Source organism: Tinamus guttatus, unplaced genomic scaffold (assembly GCF_059628265.1).
Source record: "Tinamus guttatus ecotype Peru unplaced genomic scaffold, ASM5962826v1 Tinamus_guttatus_pri_ptg000530l, whole genome shotgun sequence".
Classification (NCBI taxonomy): Eukaryota; Metazoa; Chordata; class Aves; order Tinamiformes; family Tinamidae; genus Tinamus; species Tinamus guttatus.
The window spans coordinates 5,540,470-5,555,628 of NW_028289064.1; the positions used below are offsets into that span (position 1 = coordinate 5,540,470).

The 15,159-nt window shown below is 44.1% G+C and overlaps 1 protein-coding gene across 1 annotated transcript; it reads right to left on the reverse strand.

Annotated features, from left to right (window-relative positions):
* Window positions 1–6,686: 6,686 nt before the first annotated feature.
* On the reverse strand, window positions 6,687–14,510 carry MSRB2 (methionine sulfoxide reductase B2). The gene is made up of 5 exons (XM_088533982.1): window positions 14,411–14,510; window positions 12,913–13,019; window positions 11,864–11,940; window positions 8,254–8,401; window positions 6,687–6,803 (listed from the first exon to the last, which is right to left on the reverse strand). The coding sequence occupies exons 1-5, from the start codon at window positions 14,508–14,510 to the stop codon at window positions 6,696–6,698; spliced, it is 540 nt and encodes a 179-aa protein (XP_088390108.1). The 3' UTR covers window positions 6,687–6,695.
* Window positions 14,511–15,159: the final 649 nt, after the last annotated feature.

Consider the following 15,159-nt stretch of genomic DNA (forward strand, 5'->3'; position numbering starts at 1 on the left):
ATTGACTTCAAAGAGTATTGGATCAGATCCATGTTGAGCATCTGCAACTTCCATTGATGCAACAGCAAAATGTAGATAACAAACCTCTTCTCTCTGTACATCCCCTACCTAAGGCATTATGTGGAGAAAGACTGTGATACTGGCAATGGCACATGCCAGAATTGGAAGAGAAAGCAGCTCCAGCTCATCTGTGTCATCTGTTCGGGAGAAGCAGTTTAGGTGATCTGAAGTTGCAGCAGGGCTGAAAGCAAACATAGCCTAGAGGTCACTGCAGAGCAGCCATGTGAGCTACTCTCTGAGGGAAAATTGTTAAATTATTCTGGGATATTAAATTAGATTTTTAAGTGTGTCTTGAGGTAACTTTGAAGAGTTACTACTCATCCGTCTTCAAAAAGCATCCGCCCAGCTCCCCAGAGCAGCTCCCAAATCCAGCCCATTCCCTTTCTCAGGCAGTACGCCTCCTCTGGCTCGTCCACTCTTCCATCTACATCCCCACTGTGCCCTATTCCCCCAGCCCTTGAGGTCCTCCTGCTGCGGCATCACCCCAGCCTCAGGGTCCTGCCCACATCACATCCCCCCTCGCTATGCTCCCAGCAAATACTCTGATTTTTCCTTCTCCAGCCTTCTTGTAGAGGCTGCAGCAGCCTAGGAACTCGCAAGCACAGCTAACCACAGCTGATCAGGGCCGATTATCTGGAGGGAAGCATTCAGTGGCTTAGCTGAACGCCATTTCATCGGCAGAGTTGGGAAGTTTTGCTCTGTGCCATCTTTGGAGCAGTTCATTAGATATCTCTGCTCCAGGCAACATTTTTTTATGGACATTTTTTCCCTATCCTTGAGGCAGATGCAGAGCAAGAAGGTACAATCTTGCAGAAGGAAACTAAATTGGAAAGGGGTAGGTGAAATAAGAATAACAACAGGACCAAAATGATAAGCCATTGTAAACATTACTACTACGTCTTCATCTGTGGATGTCAAGCAAGAGCTACAAAATTAAGCTTCTCAGCAGTGCTCACGAGTCAGAAATACACAGGTTTCCTCCGCCTTAACTGCTGTCACCCCGGAATTAGGACACAGAAACTGTTCACTGCTCAGGTCAGAGACACCTGGCAGATAGGGGTGTGAGAAGCTAACTTAAACTGAAACTGTTACACAAGGCAGTGTTTAGAGTCTAGAGCTGGCCAGGCCACCACCTTACAAAAAGAGCCCTGGATCTTTAACACCAAGTGGTCAGGCCCTCAGTTTGACGTCTCTGCTGACAGAACAGGAAAGGTGAAAGCAGGGGCAGAACCAATCTTTTAACAGCTGGCTATAGGAGAAGACAAATTTGTAAACTGAAAGAAGGACAAAGAAAATAGATTTACCCCCTGCTTTTAATAGAGATTCATTCATAAAAGTAAAGCAAGGGCTACAAGGTCATACATAGAAAGTTACATGTGATCAGTTTTTGGAAAATGCCCTTACAGACCAAGACCAAAGGCAGAGGCTATTTGGACTATTGCCAAGGAGAAGTGTCATGGAGGGCCCCCCTCCCTTTTTTTTCCCCTTCCTTCTCCGGGGGCCCAAGGAGGAAACTCCAGTTAGACATATTGTAAATGACAAGGTTTAGTGACCTTTGTTCATAATGGTCCCAAGCTTGAATACCAAAGTGCATTCAGGAGAGGCCCAGGATAAGATGTAATGTAAAGCCTAAAGTAGGGAGCAGAGATTTTCTGGATTGGGAATAGGGTCATTTCTGGGGCATGTGAGGGTTCACTTTGCACCTGGTGTACTGATTAACAGCGTGCTCAAGCTCCTGAACTTCCCAGGCACAAACACCTGCTTCTGCCTCTGCCCAGAGCTTAGCTCGTCACAAGGCTTTCTCCTTCAGCAATGCAAGAAAATGCAGAAGCTTCCTATGGCTCTGCCAGAATTGTCCCCAAGAGCCTGTCACATCAGCAGGGACTGATCTCAGACCCTCCGTTCCTAGGTGAGCACTGGGAGCTCCCTCAGTGTCACCCTCTACGAACAGCCAGCCTACCTGACTGCAACTCATGCGCTAGTGGTGACTCCTTCTGGAGGGCAAGCCACTGGAGGGGATTGTCTCCCTGTGACCCCAGCACCTTCCTTTGTCCCTTTCCTTTCCAGGAACCAGTCTGCAAGTGCTGAGGAGCTGCAGCCTCGCGGGAGGCAGCGCCGGGGCCGCGCGCGTGCGGGGCGCTGCCGGCGTGGGCACGTGGCTGCGGCTCTCAGCGCCTCTGCGGCACCCAGAGGAGCAGGCTGAGCACGGAGACTAGGGGAGCTCAGGCCCAAGGTGAGGATGGGTGCAGTCAGGCCAGCCAGGGCCAGGGGGGTATTACAAAGGGATTTCTGAAAATAGGAAGGAGACCACAGAGAAAAGAAAAATACAGAAACAAAAGAAAAGACAGTACAAGGGAGCATAATAATGGGCATGAATTTCTCTTTCTTCGATCCTGTGGCAAGCTGCCAATGCTTTCCACACGCATTCCTTAGCCCTGCTAAAACTCATCCCCATGGACACACCTGCCTTGAGTCAAATTCTTCCCATCTTGAAAAAATCCGGGCACTTCTTCAATAAAGAACCTTGTTTTGAAATTACTTTGCCTTTGTGAGTTTTGGCAGCAGCTCATGCTTGGAGAGCTTTTGAGGGCCCTTTCTGCAATCAGATTTGCCTGTCCTGCCCCGGTGCCTGTGGACGAGCCACTTCCCACAGCTGTCCCCAGTCTCCTGTGCTGGGACGTGTGGCTCAGCACTGCCTTGAAGGCCTGGGGCTGGGCATCGTTTGTGTGTAAAGAGCCATGAGATCCATGACGTTGATGGGTTACGTGCTGCGAGGGTAGCGTTACTGCCGCTCATCGCTTGGGTGAGGCAGGAGGCGGGACAGGCACAGGAATATGGCTTGAAAACACTTTGGTGCCCTGCGTGTCTTCTTAAGTGAATGGAGTAAGAGGCAGTTCGGTTGGGCGGTAGCAGGACTCATCTGTTCAACACAAGTGCAATTTTGAAGACCAGAAAGTACATTTAGGAGTATTATCTAAGCCCTTACCATGCTGCTCATAACCAAAAATAAATAAAAAGTAAACCCCCCTTTGAGACTTTTTCCATTTCTTCTCAAACACCACATGCAGGCACCTTCCAGAACCAGCTCAGGTTGACAGTGTTCAGAAATGGCAAAATCCTGCTTTTGCTCCAAGAAAAATCTTTTATTCGTGTTTTGACCAGAGTAAGACGAGGTTTCCATAACCTTCCAAGAGAAGCCAAATGATGAGGAGTGTGGTCCGGGAGAGAAGAGCATCCCTGCACCTCTGTGGTGAGGTACACCTTACTCCAGGGTGAAGCTGCCCGCAGCACAAAAGCAACTTGCAGCCTTTTCCCTGATCAATCTCTGCCCATGGAGAAGTTGTATTGCCTCCCAGCTTCCCTGGGACATGCAGAACATCAGCGTTTTTAGACTGCATGGCAGTGGTCAGTGTTGCCAGGGAATATAGCTGCCTATTTCTTAACCAAGTCTTTGCTACTTTTGCTCTCAGGAGGTCAAGTCTGGCTCTCTATGCAGCAACATTGACCTAATTGGCCTTGTTCCGGTTTTACTACCATAGCAAGAAAAGCATGTGCTTAATTTTATTGAGTAACGACTAGAGTTTTAGAAAAAGTAGGGTGTGAAGATCTCAACACTGTTAGGAACTGTGCAGAGTAATACTGGCTTGGCTAAAAATTTAATCTTAAACAAATCGAATCCTTGTCCGCAATTCCCTGGTAAGATACAGAATAATTACTTGCCTTGTAGAGATGTTGCAGATAGGAAGAAAGTCTTGTAATCGTTTAAGATGTTAAAAACTCCTCTCAGCTGTGTATAAACCCAAATTAGTATTAAAATAAGGTCACTTGAAAACTCAATGAGAGAAAATGAAGTATTATTATCAAAACTACATATTTAATGACATAGCAATGTTAAAAAAGATTTTTCACAGGTAAGTGATGGAACGTTAATTTACAATTGCCTGGCAGAAAATTTTCATCTCAGAGATGCAACTGCTCTTTATCGTGGAAAAACAAAGCTAGTGTAGGTAGAGAGGGGAGCTCTTGCACCTTATGACACTCTTGAATAGTGTCTTCCATTATTATCATCATTTCATGATGATTCATTGAATTACTATCACAGTATCATGAAACTCATCAGTTCATGCTATGATAATGCCTTGGGCCTTTAGCTGGGATGTATTCTACTGTGGGTGGTACCACAGCCAAGGAAGATGATGAAGTTCCCTGTCCCTCAGAGCTTAAAATCAAAGTCCTGAATGTCCAACAGTTTATGTCACATGGGAACTGGCCCACAAATGTCAGCAAGTCTGTTTATAGACTAAAACTAGTCTGGGTAATAAGTTCAAATACAGATGAGAAGTGTCACATAGATAACTCTAAACAGATGTATGAAGTACAAGGTTATTATGGCAGGTATCATGAGAGTGCTCCAGTTGTTTAGATGTGCTGTGCTTGCTTGCTGACAGATGTAAATTTTAAGGAAGAAACTGAAAAGAATCAGGGCAAGTAAAGAGCTGTGCAGATTTCTAAATGGATCTTCTCTTTAGTTTCAGGGCAGCCCAAGATAACACACAACCTAATTCTTCCTATTTGAACAAAAAATTGCCCTTAGAAGATACAGAGTCAGAGATCCCTGGCAAAGCACGAGCTCTTACCTTAAACATGTATGAGCCAAGGCACAGGGTGGGATGAAGCTGTGATACATCTTAAAAACAGAGAAGATTGAGCTGATACATGAGCATAAAGAGCCAGCAAAGGGAAGTGCAAAGACACAGATGACTTACATTTTCATACCTGCAGATCTCGTCACATTCTCCAATAAGCAGCTTAATAATAATTCTTTGCAAGAGAGAAAGTCATCTTGTATGCAAATAACTGTGATCCTTCTCCCCCATCTTGCACTCTAAGACCAAAAGCCAGAGAAAACAAGGCTGCTGAATATAAGGACCTATAAGGGCCCCTATCCTATTGCCTATCTTTCTAAGAGCAGATCTTCAAAGAAAGAAACCCAGGGGGCTGTGAAAGAAAGCCAGCCAAGGCGCAGGTACGTCTTCCTGCAGACTCTGGTGTGCAGAGCGCTGCGCAGGTTGGGCCCAGGCGTCCTGGTGCAGCAGGCGGCGGCAGCGCCGCATCGCGCACGACGCAGCAGCAGCGCCGCACGCAGCACGGCCGCTCCTCTAGCCGATGGATCCAACGACGCAACGTGACTGTCACCACTTATCATCAGTAGCAGCAACTGTTCATTCATGCTGCTTCCCACCTCTGGTGGCCTTCGTGCCGTGCTGTCCTGGTTTGGCTGTGGACATTGCTGTTTTGTGATGTTTCTCTGAGGTTAGGAAATACTATAGTTCTTGTGAAAGTTCAGGCAGTGAAACGCTGCCAAGACACAAAGGTTAAAAGCAAAAGCAAACTCAGTGCACTAAAGGTCCACTTTCTAAAGACACTAAGCAGTTTTAAGACTAAGCTAGGCCACAGAAGGCCAAGTAAATGTACACACCCTTTTTATTACTTAGATGACCAGAATAGGGAGAATGGAAACAGCCTGTTATAGGTGAAACCAAATGAGATGTTGCCTAGTAACTCTCGGCAGGGAAGCATTTAAACCCAGCCACTTTAGTGAAGCTGATGTTCTGTCTCAAAAGATTATTTTCTGTGAAAAAAACACATAGTAGGAATGATCAATTTAACACATGAATGATTTATTTTCCTCTTAGAGCAAACCAGGGTGACAATTCTCTGCACAATAAAAAAGTATTTACAAACTTGTACAAGGAAGGACAGACCAGGCATGTTTTTAATGAAAGGATCATTTTGTTGAACATTTTATTAAATGTTGCCTTTGCCCCAAATACAGAAAAAATTACATTCTTTTTGGGGGGATTCTGAAGTACACCAGTGATAACAGAAGTCAGGAGATACTACACCGATCATTACATTGTCATAATAACATTTCTCTGACAGAAAGTTTCTACCCTACTTGAGGGTAGATATTCCATGACCTATTGGTCATTGATTTAAAGAAGAAAGACTCTGTGTCTCCACCGGTTCCATTTCCTGGAATAGTTTTAAATTATGCCCTACTTCAGAATTTGCCTTTATGGTTCACAGAAAAGTCACTGATGTGGCCAAATATCTCTCACATCAGAGAGGAAGAACAAAAACAACTCTCAAACCTTACTTGGATATTTATGTTATTTTTTGCTTTTCTTTAAAAGAATACAATGAACTCAAAATATGGAAGTAAAAAACTCTGGCATGATCAGCAGTGCGTAACTGTATTCCTGGGTGCCACAACTAAATATCTTTTAACATTTTAAGTTCAGCATAGGCAAAGTCAGCTTCAAGAAAGCATCTCATTTCAACATTCTCAATACAGTTATGATGACAGCTATGAATCTATGGATTATCACACTTTTTTTTTTTTATGAAGAAATACAGTAAACATCAATGCTTACATCATTGCTTACGGACCATGAAGAGGCAGACTGCCAAGCATGTGTCATAAAAATAAGTATTTTATCAACACTTATAAAAATAAAACTGCCAAAGTATAAGGAACTCCAATTTCAAATCTATTTAAAAATATTGCTTTTCACAAGCTATTGTATGAACAGCAAAAGGAAATCTGTAAGCCACAAAGACAGATCCATTTCTTACCGGCTGCAGCCCGGTTTGAAGTTTAATGAAACACTGTTGATGCAGAATCGCTGCCCAGAAGGTGCAGGACCATCGTCAAACACGTGGCCTAGATGCGCGTCACACTGCAACAGACAGAGCTGTCCTCAGCAGCAGCAACTCAGACACCTGTCCGTGCTGCATCGCGCCGCGCGTCCCGCCGCGCCGCTGCTGCACACGCTGACCAGGAAAGGGGAGCAGGGAGCAGCTCCTCTTGCATCTCCTTGGGAGCTATCAAACATTCCAGGCCAGGAGTTTACTCTTTCAAAGGACAAACTTTGGGACCGGAATAAAACTCGCAGGGAAAATGGTCAATTCACAGATCTTAATTGCAGCCCAATCTTCTAACAGGCAGCTGAGCAAATATAGTGTGCCTGAAGATGCTTTGAGTGATGGACATTAGAGTGATGCTTATAAAAATGTCTGAAAAGACTTGAAACATAAAGCCACTAAAAGATGGGTTAGTTTGAAATCAGTTTAGCCTCTGTAAACCAAAGCAATGCTGTGAAGGCCAAAAATCATATATATTTAAGCAATATGTGTATGTGAACATATGAAGGAGGTGGACAGTATGGCTGATGGACAATATAGAGGTGTTTAGACCAGGAATGTTCAGAAAAGGCATGAACTAAACATGGGGTATTTTTGACTGGAGCCAGATGATGGAGTTAATGGACAAACTAAAGACGTTGACACATCAGAAGGCGGGTGGCAGCCACCTACTAGAGAAGACAACACATGGAAGAATGCATAACACAGTACAAGGAACTGCCTTTGTGTTTATAAAGCTGACCCCCAATAGGAACACAATTTGTGACAACTATACTCAATCTGGTTGCTTGTACATTGCATTGAGATATGTGCTATCCCAAATAAAGAAATTTGGGGGTGAATCCGGTGATGAATTGCATGGGTAGTAGGAAATCTTTTGGGACTGGTAAGACTAGAAATAAATTCTCAAGCAATCGCTTTTGGCCAATGGGTAAACGTCAGTCTCCAAACAAATAGACAAAAGGAATTCAAAAGTTTTTTTTTTTTTTTTCTATGTATCTACTCTTTCTAATAGTAGCATTAGAACTGATTGTCTAGTGAGGGTGTAGAGTCTCTATCACTGGTATTTTAGCACAGTTTGAGCAAACAGGGAGTCAGACTGTATCAGGAGGATACTGGATCCTGTAGGGGAGCTGATGGGTACGCTAAATCTGCAAGTTCCTTCCTGTCATTTGTCATCACTTACTGTCATTCACTTGCTGTTCTCTGAGTACATTTTCTGTATAAATTCCAACCCTTGGCTGTACTTAAACAATGATGCTCTCCTCGGTCACATCACCTTGTTGAGCAAAACTAACTGTCTACATTTGACACTGGGAACTTTTCCCATGTATTTGAAGCCAAGAAGTCAAGCAGAGTATTTGTAATGATCTAGTAATTCTCACTACTGTGTTTTGGTAGATTCATTCATGGATACAAATAAAACATATTTGCTCAGATTTGGATCCTTGGTGATCTTGGGCCTCACCTCCAAAATAAATATACCTGTTTGCAGACAACTTCAGTCCTTGTTGATCCCAGTGAGTCATCTGGTTTCCTCATGATATTGGTATTACTTTCATCTCTGCCACAAGTACCATAAGCCTCAGAAAAAGATGGCCATCCAGTCCCAGAATTGTACTTCTTTTCTGAACTATAATGGAAACCAGGTATTGTTGTTAATTAACACCAAAGATATTACAAAAACTTTGCTTTTAGCAATAACGCTGGTTTATTTCTTCATCCCTATCTTGTAGAACTTTTAGTAATATTTAGCACAGTGGGAAAATTCTTCCTGGCATCAAACTGTGCTGGAACCTGTTTTCCATATTCTTGATACTTGTTCAGCTCACAATTCTTGATCAGGCTGCAGTTGGAGCTTTTGCCTCGTTATTTCTATTTCACAGCATTTTATAAAGCATGAAAAGTTGTTCTTCCAATATTGCATTTGTAAAGTTGCAGTTCAAAGCCCGGCTCAACACAGCAGAGCCTCAGGGAACAGAGCTTCAGGAAGAAACAAAAGTAACATAAGAAGGGAATGAAAGTGGAGAACCATTAGGTTGGCCCAGCAGGCCTGGCTTCTGCTTGCAGATTGCAAAGTGACTCAGACATCAGAACAGTCTGGTAAATCGCATGGAGCTTCCCTCAAAACTTCAATCAACCAAAGAAGAAATCTGGTAGCAGAGAGATCTGGTTTTCCCAAAAGAAAACCACAGCCACTAGATAAAGATACTATCGACTGCTGCCTTGTGGACCCCTACCATTCATACACAGGCTTAGCAATCCAGCTGGGCTGCAATTAAAACTTGAGTGTATTGCAAATTATGATCAGAAAATATTTCCAGGCAGAACCATACAGAAATAAAAAAGTCCTCTTTAAAATTTTAATAGCGAGAAATACTCTTATCTAGAATTCAGTGACTTACTGTGACTTTAAAGACAAGACACGCGCAGAGCCTTGCACACCAGGAAGCTCACATACCATTAAGGTAAGTGGCCTGAAGAACAACCACATCGGTTTTTCTCAGGTTCCCCATGTTTTAGCCTATGTTCCTCGGTTTACAAAATCAATGCTCTTACTGGCACCTAGTGGTAGATGGAGACATCGACACCCCTGGTAACTACTAGGGTATAAGGGCCTATTAAATGTTTGAACATATAACTTAAAAGTAAAACACTGAGTGAAAAGAAGGATGTATATTTTGGTGGCATATTAATACATTAGGAAAGAACATAGCAATATGTTTTAGAAAGACAAGATAAACAAGCTGGTCAAAGGCTTAAAAATGTAATAATGCAAACCATATCAGTACTACTGAATTAACAGATTTAGCGTTTTCAAAAAGACTTCAGTCAGCATTCTTCATTTACTGGCCCAAAGATGCTTCTGTTTCTGATCCTTCTGGTACAGAGACATCACTCTGAAACATAGTGAAGCCAAGAAAAGTCTCTCTATGTAAAACCATATGGGCTTTATATCTATCTCTGACTGTCCCTCACAGCACGTAGGTTTATGGGAGATGCCTTGTGCTGCCGAAGGATAGATACCTTGAGCTGCTAAATTAGCTCTAAACAGGAACTGCTTCTGTGTGGTTTTACTAACAGGAATATCACTTAGATTCCCTAATAGAAACATTTTAGTACCCCAAAATATTGCTGTTCCTGATCATATTTGTCCTTTGAAGTACTTCACCACTTAATTTATGGATAAATGGACTTTCCCTTAACATATGCATTAGATTAGCCTTCAACACACCATTCCCCCTGCACATGTCATTTACTTTGATCCCTATTTCAGTTGTCCTGGATGGAATCCAGATAATTCCAAAAAGTGCTTCTTTCTGTATGAATCTCAGCTATAGATTTATGGTTCACCAAAGGTTTGAGATTTCATTAAAGCACACAATTTGCTATCCATAAAGGTTGGTTTTTTGTTTCATCTATTTCTAACCCTTTCAAATTAGTATACCATAACAAATTATGGTATAACTATATAAACACACATGCATCCTTAGGGATAAAGGAGGAAATGCTTGGAGTTTACCTGTGGCTAATGCTCTAACATATTTGAAAAAGAAAGGACATTTTTTAATGCACTAGGAAATAAACATGATGAATCAATCTCTTATCAAATGCCATTTTTTTATGATTGTTAGTGTCCTTCATACCATAATGCATTCATGGAAAAATATTTTCAGCCCATTTTTGAACACTAATAATTTTCAAATTTCTTATTTTTTAAATGTTATTTTACCCTGTAAAAATCTTTGTGGTTTAGTATTGTTTTATACTTCAAATAGAAGTGCCTATATTCTCCTACAGCAGGATACTGCAAAATGTAGCATGCCTGTTATATCATATCACCAGTTTAGTAGCTAAAGCAATTCTCTTTAGTTCAGTACTCAGTCTCTTCATGTTGGCCTAACTATAGTTATTGTCCAATATAATAAGTGCCTCAATTGAGGAAATATCAACTTTTTCACAACTTGGTAATTTAAAATGTATCTGATTTTCAAAAGGCTTTTTGTAGTTTTTGTATTTGTCTTCAGAGTATTCTGCAATGCCACACTACTTTCAAAAAACATTTTATTTAAACCTTTTTATCAGTAAACCTCTATCTATTTTAAGCCATCACATGCTTGTGTAACATGGTTCTCCACACTTGATCAAAGGAAAACTGTCACAATTATTAGGCTCCAATTTTGCCATTTAATTTTTTTTTAATACAGACATAAATTTTCCCCCTCTCTTACTCTCCATGTATATTGTTCTTCAGCTTCCTATTCAAAGTTCTGATCCATGATACATCCTTTAAAGTACTCACAGAAATGGGCATATTAGCTGTATTCCATGGAACTCTCAGCTGGAAACATATAAAGGCTATTTTCTAGATCAAAAATATGAGGAAATGTATTTTCTGGTTTAGCTACAGAGAGCAGAACACCATCTGCATATCCTACTTTGAGGCACTCTATTTCCTTTTACTTAGACTTTAATGAAGTGGCAAAATATATAGTATTCTAAAGAGCACAGAGGTTAATAGCACAGTCTTTCACAGCCAGGTTTTAAAAGTAGAGGTAGCTGAAGAGGCAGAAAGAGTGGAATTTAACTTAGGGCACAAGAAAGGAGAGATCAGCTCCAAATCAACACAGAACCCAGCAAATAAAGACCCAACAGCAGCTATATATACTAGGGCAGACCACAGCCCTCCTAGGCCAGTGCCATGAACAGCAGCGGTGACCATGGAAGAGCAAAGGAACAGAGCACACAGTGATACTCACCCATAAACACACTCAGTTTGTAGAAGCCTGTGGCTTAGGGACCTTCTAAGCAGAGACTTATTATCAACGAATAAGGAGACTGTGTGTGGCAGGAGAAAAATGTAGAACCCCTAGTATATAACAGCTGTCACCAGGCCACTGCAGACCCTTTTCTGTTCAAGAAAAAGGCCACCATGTACTTGTACTGCCACAACTATCTTGGAAAATTCATCCATAGCACATAGCACTCTGACACCAAAAACCTCTTTTCATGACCTAACTAAGCTTTCCATTCCTCTAATGGAAAGACACAGGTAGGGCATTTTAAGGATGCTGTGAAATCCAAAGACTGTTACCTGAAGAGTGGGGCATTGCAGCACACACAGTAGTATATTCCTGGCTCTGTGTTATTCAGATAGATCCCACTGAAAGGCTTTAAAAAAAAAGGAAGAGAAAAGGGAAGTTAATAACATAGTAATGTAGGTCTTTAAAATCTCACCATCTGGAACAAGCACGTAGGAATCAGATTCAAAACAGGAGGAAAAAAATCAAGAAGAAAGCTTTGCAGGGGGGCTTTGAAGAACAAACATTAGCAGCCTGAAGAAATGAAGAGGAGAATGCCTTTGGATTAGCAGTGAAGGCTCTCTCCTGCCCCCCGAAACTCCCAGCCCAGGCAGATACATAAATCATGCAGGTACTTGGGCTGTAGCCACGATCTTTGAGGACCTCGTGCAATGTGCAGGATCCCAAAGATCAAGTCTTTTACTTCACAACTTCAAAGTGCTCTGCAAAAGAGCTTTGCTCTTCCCTGGGGAGTCAGGAATTAAGATGCTTATTTTACAGGCAAAGATACGGGCACAGCTCCCATGTTTGAATCCCATGGCACACGTTAGGCTGAACAGATCCCCGATTCCTGGTTAAGGAACTCCTGCACTCTACCCACAAGGTTATACAGCCTCAACTAGAGAAGGAAAGAAAGCACAGGGACAGGTGAGTGTGTGGGCTGGCACACATGGGATCATCAGGCTCCTCTAGTTACCTGAGGTTAAGAACAGAAAAAAAAAAAGAGACTACAGGGAAGATAAATTCTCTTCCTTCCTTCCCATTAGAAAGGTCTCCATTACTGCTACAGACAAGACTGAGTTGACTTGCTTAGACTTTTAACTTTTCTTTTTTCGCAGAGAAAATTGAAAATAATTAAGAACTTTTTAACTTTTTTTTTTTTCTTCTCATCTGCAAACCAGTCTGGAGCAGAACAAATTCCAGGCAGTTCAATACTTTTAGCATAGCCTTCATCCACAGAAAGGCGGGAAGAAACCTGTTATGCAACTGAATAACCAACTCCCCCAAAGAAAATTTTATGGCAGCAGAGAATGAGCTAATGCTTGGAAAGCATTTTGCTTACCGGTTCAGTTCCTTTTTCTCTTGTAACATAAAATTGCTCCGGAGTCAATTTTTTTTTCCAGTCTGTAGCAACAGTTTTTTCAGCTTGTTTAATCAAAGAGCCTGCATCTTTGGATACAGAAATATAATGGGTATTATTTTTAACACTGTTTTAACTTAGATCCTCTAAGAAATCCTCTCAAATTCACAGTGAAGTGGGGGCCAGGATAGAACAGCTTGGGACACACACCACAGTGCAAATCTCCAGTGATGCCTGCAGAGCCTGTACTCGCTGTGAAAGTGATTTATCATCACATGGGGTTGGCCAAGAGGGCTGAAGAACAGCAAGCAGAATGGAACAAGCAGTTTCATTCCTTCTTAACAGACTATATCCAAAAGTTGTGGTGCGGAACAACTTTTATACTCATCTCCATCAACACAAGCTAATCCTTTAAGCAAAACTGGCTCCTGAATGATGAACTGGACTCACCTCTTAAAAGCAGAGGGGATACTGAAGAGTAAAGAAAAAGCATTTTGAGAACCATAATGTCATCTCTACCAGTTAAAATGATACATCTAAATCCTGAGTTCCCTACGGATGACTAGTTTTTTCATACAGTACCATCTCCAAGCAATGCTTCCTGCCTTTTCTAACCTCCTCCCAGACACCCGGGCACATGAAGTGCAGCACTGTGGTGCACTGCCATCTGGCTTGAATGGTGTTTGGAGGTACCACCTGTAGGCACCTCTCGTGTTGCAGCTCGGCTCCCAGCCCTTTCCCATTCCGCTCCGTGCACCGCTTGCCTTCACCCTTCCCACCGCGTACCAGGTACCTTCCTCCCTTCCCAGTGCCCCAGGCCTGCCCAGCCCCTGTCGACTCCCATGCTGGGACTCTGCTCGCTTCAGGGAGGTTCCTCCATTCTGCCAATGGTCTTTCTTTCTTTCTCCCAGGAGGAGACCTGCACACCTGCTCTTTGGAGAAATACAGTATCTACTGGGCTGTAAAACAGGTTTTGTTTGGGTGAGGAGCTGGTTAACAGGCAAGCCTGCACAGCAGCACACCCACACCACATTCCCCCCTCAGCAACACAGCTGAGCCACGGCATTTTATCCTGGGCCTCTGCCCACTGCACCAGCTCCTGTCAAATAAATACCATGTGTTGCACCTCACAGGCATTCAATTATTCACTGGGTACAAAAACCACTCTACTTTGTCACAGAGGAATGCAATTTTTTAAAATACCCTGCTGCCACGAGGGCAGAAATGAGGGCAGAACCTGGGCAGTCCCCACCGTGCTCGGAGCAGCCCCTTAGCTGGGGGCGTCCCCGCTGCCCTCCGCCAGCAGCACCGCTCCCGGCCCCGCGGCCTCCCCGGCCCCGACAGCACTCGGCGCACGGAGCGGACGGCCGTGTCGGAGGACGAGGCCGCCCAGGGGCCGCCCCGCGGGCGCTGCCAGCGCCGTCCCTGCTGCCAGGCCGCCGCCGCCCGCCGCGTCCCTCACCCTGGGGCCGCTGCCCACCCGAGCGGCCGCCGGCAGCGCGGGCCCCGCCGCCGCGGCCCGGGCAGGGCGGTCGGCGGAGGCGCCCGGCCAGCAGCGCGCGCAGCCCGCGCGCCGCCATGTCGCAGTGCGGCCCGCTCCGCCCTGCGGCGGGGGCGGCCCCGGCCCCGGCCTCCCCGCGGCCCGGAGCCCGGCGCAGGGGCCCGCGCTGCGGGGCAGGGCCGGCGCTCGCAGCCTGCGACGGATCGTTGTATGCCAGTAATGCACGGGTAGAACCATAGAATACGGGTCTGAAATAAATTCTGGGAGTCGGGATCACCCCCGCCTGCCTCCAAGTACAATAATTTATGCAAGAGGAAGCTCGCGGGAGCTCTGGGCAGCTGTAAGCACGGGTAATGCAATACAAATCATACACGACCTTATTTAATGTGTCACTTGTGCAGCCTCTTGGTGCAGCCTGGTTCTCATTGAAGCCCTGCAAACCCTCGGCTGATTTACACCGTGCTGCATGAGCACCCCTGGGCTTGGGTGTCCGCCACGTTGCCGGATCCTTTGCTCCCGGGTGGCCAGAGCTACTCTCTGCTTCCCATCCTGTGCCAGGCTCTTGGCTTTGCACTTCATGCTGGTTCCTCCTGTCAGGCACTTGGTTCTGCAGCAGCAAACTCTTCCCAGGGAGTTGCTGCTCAGTTAAAAAATCCTAACAGACCTAAATAGCTATATTTTACTGTATAAAAGTACCGTGTAACTAAATAGTTGTACTTTAATGTGTA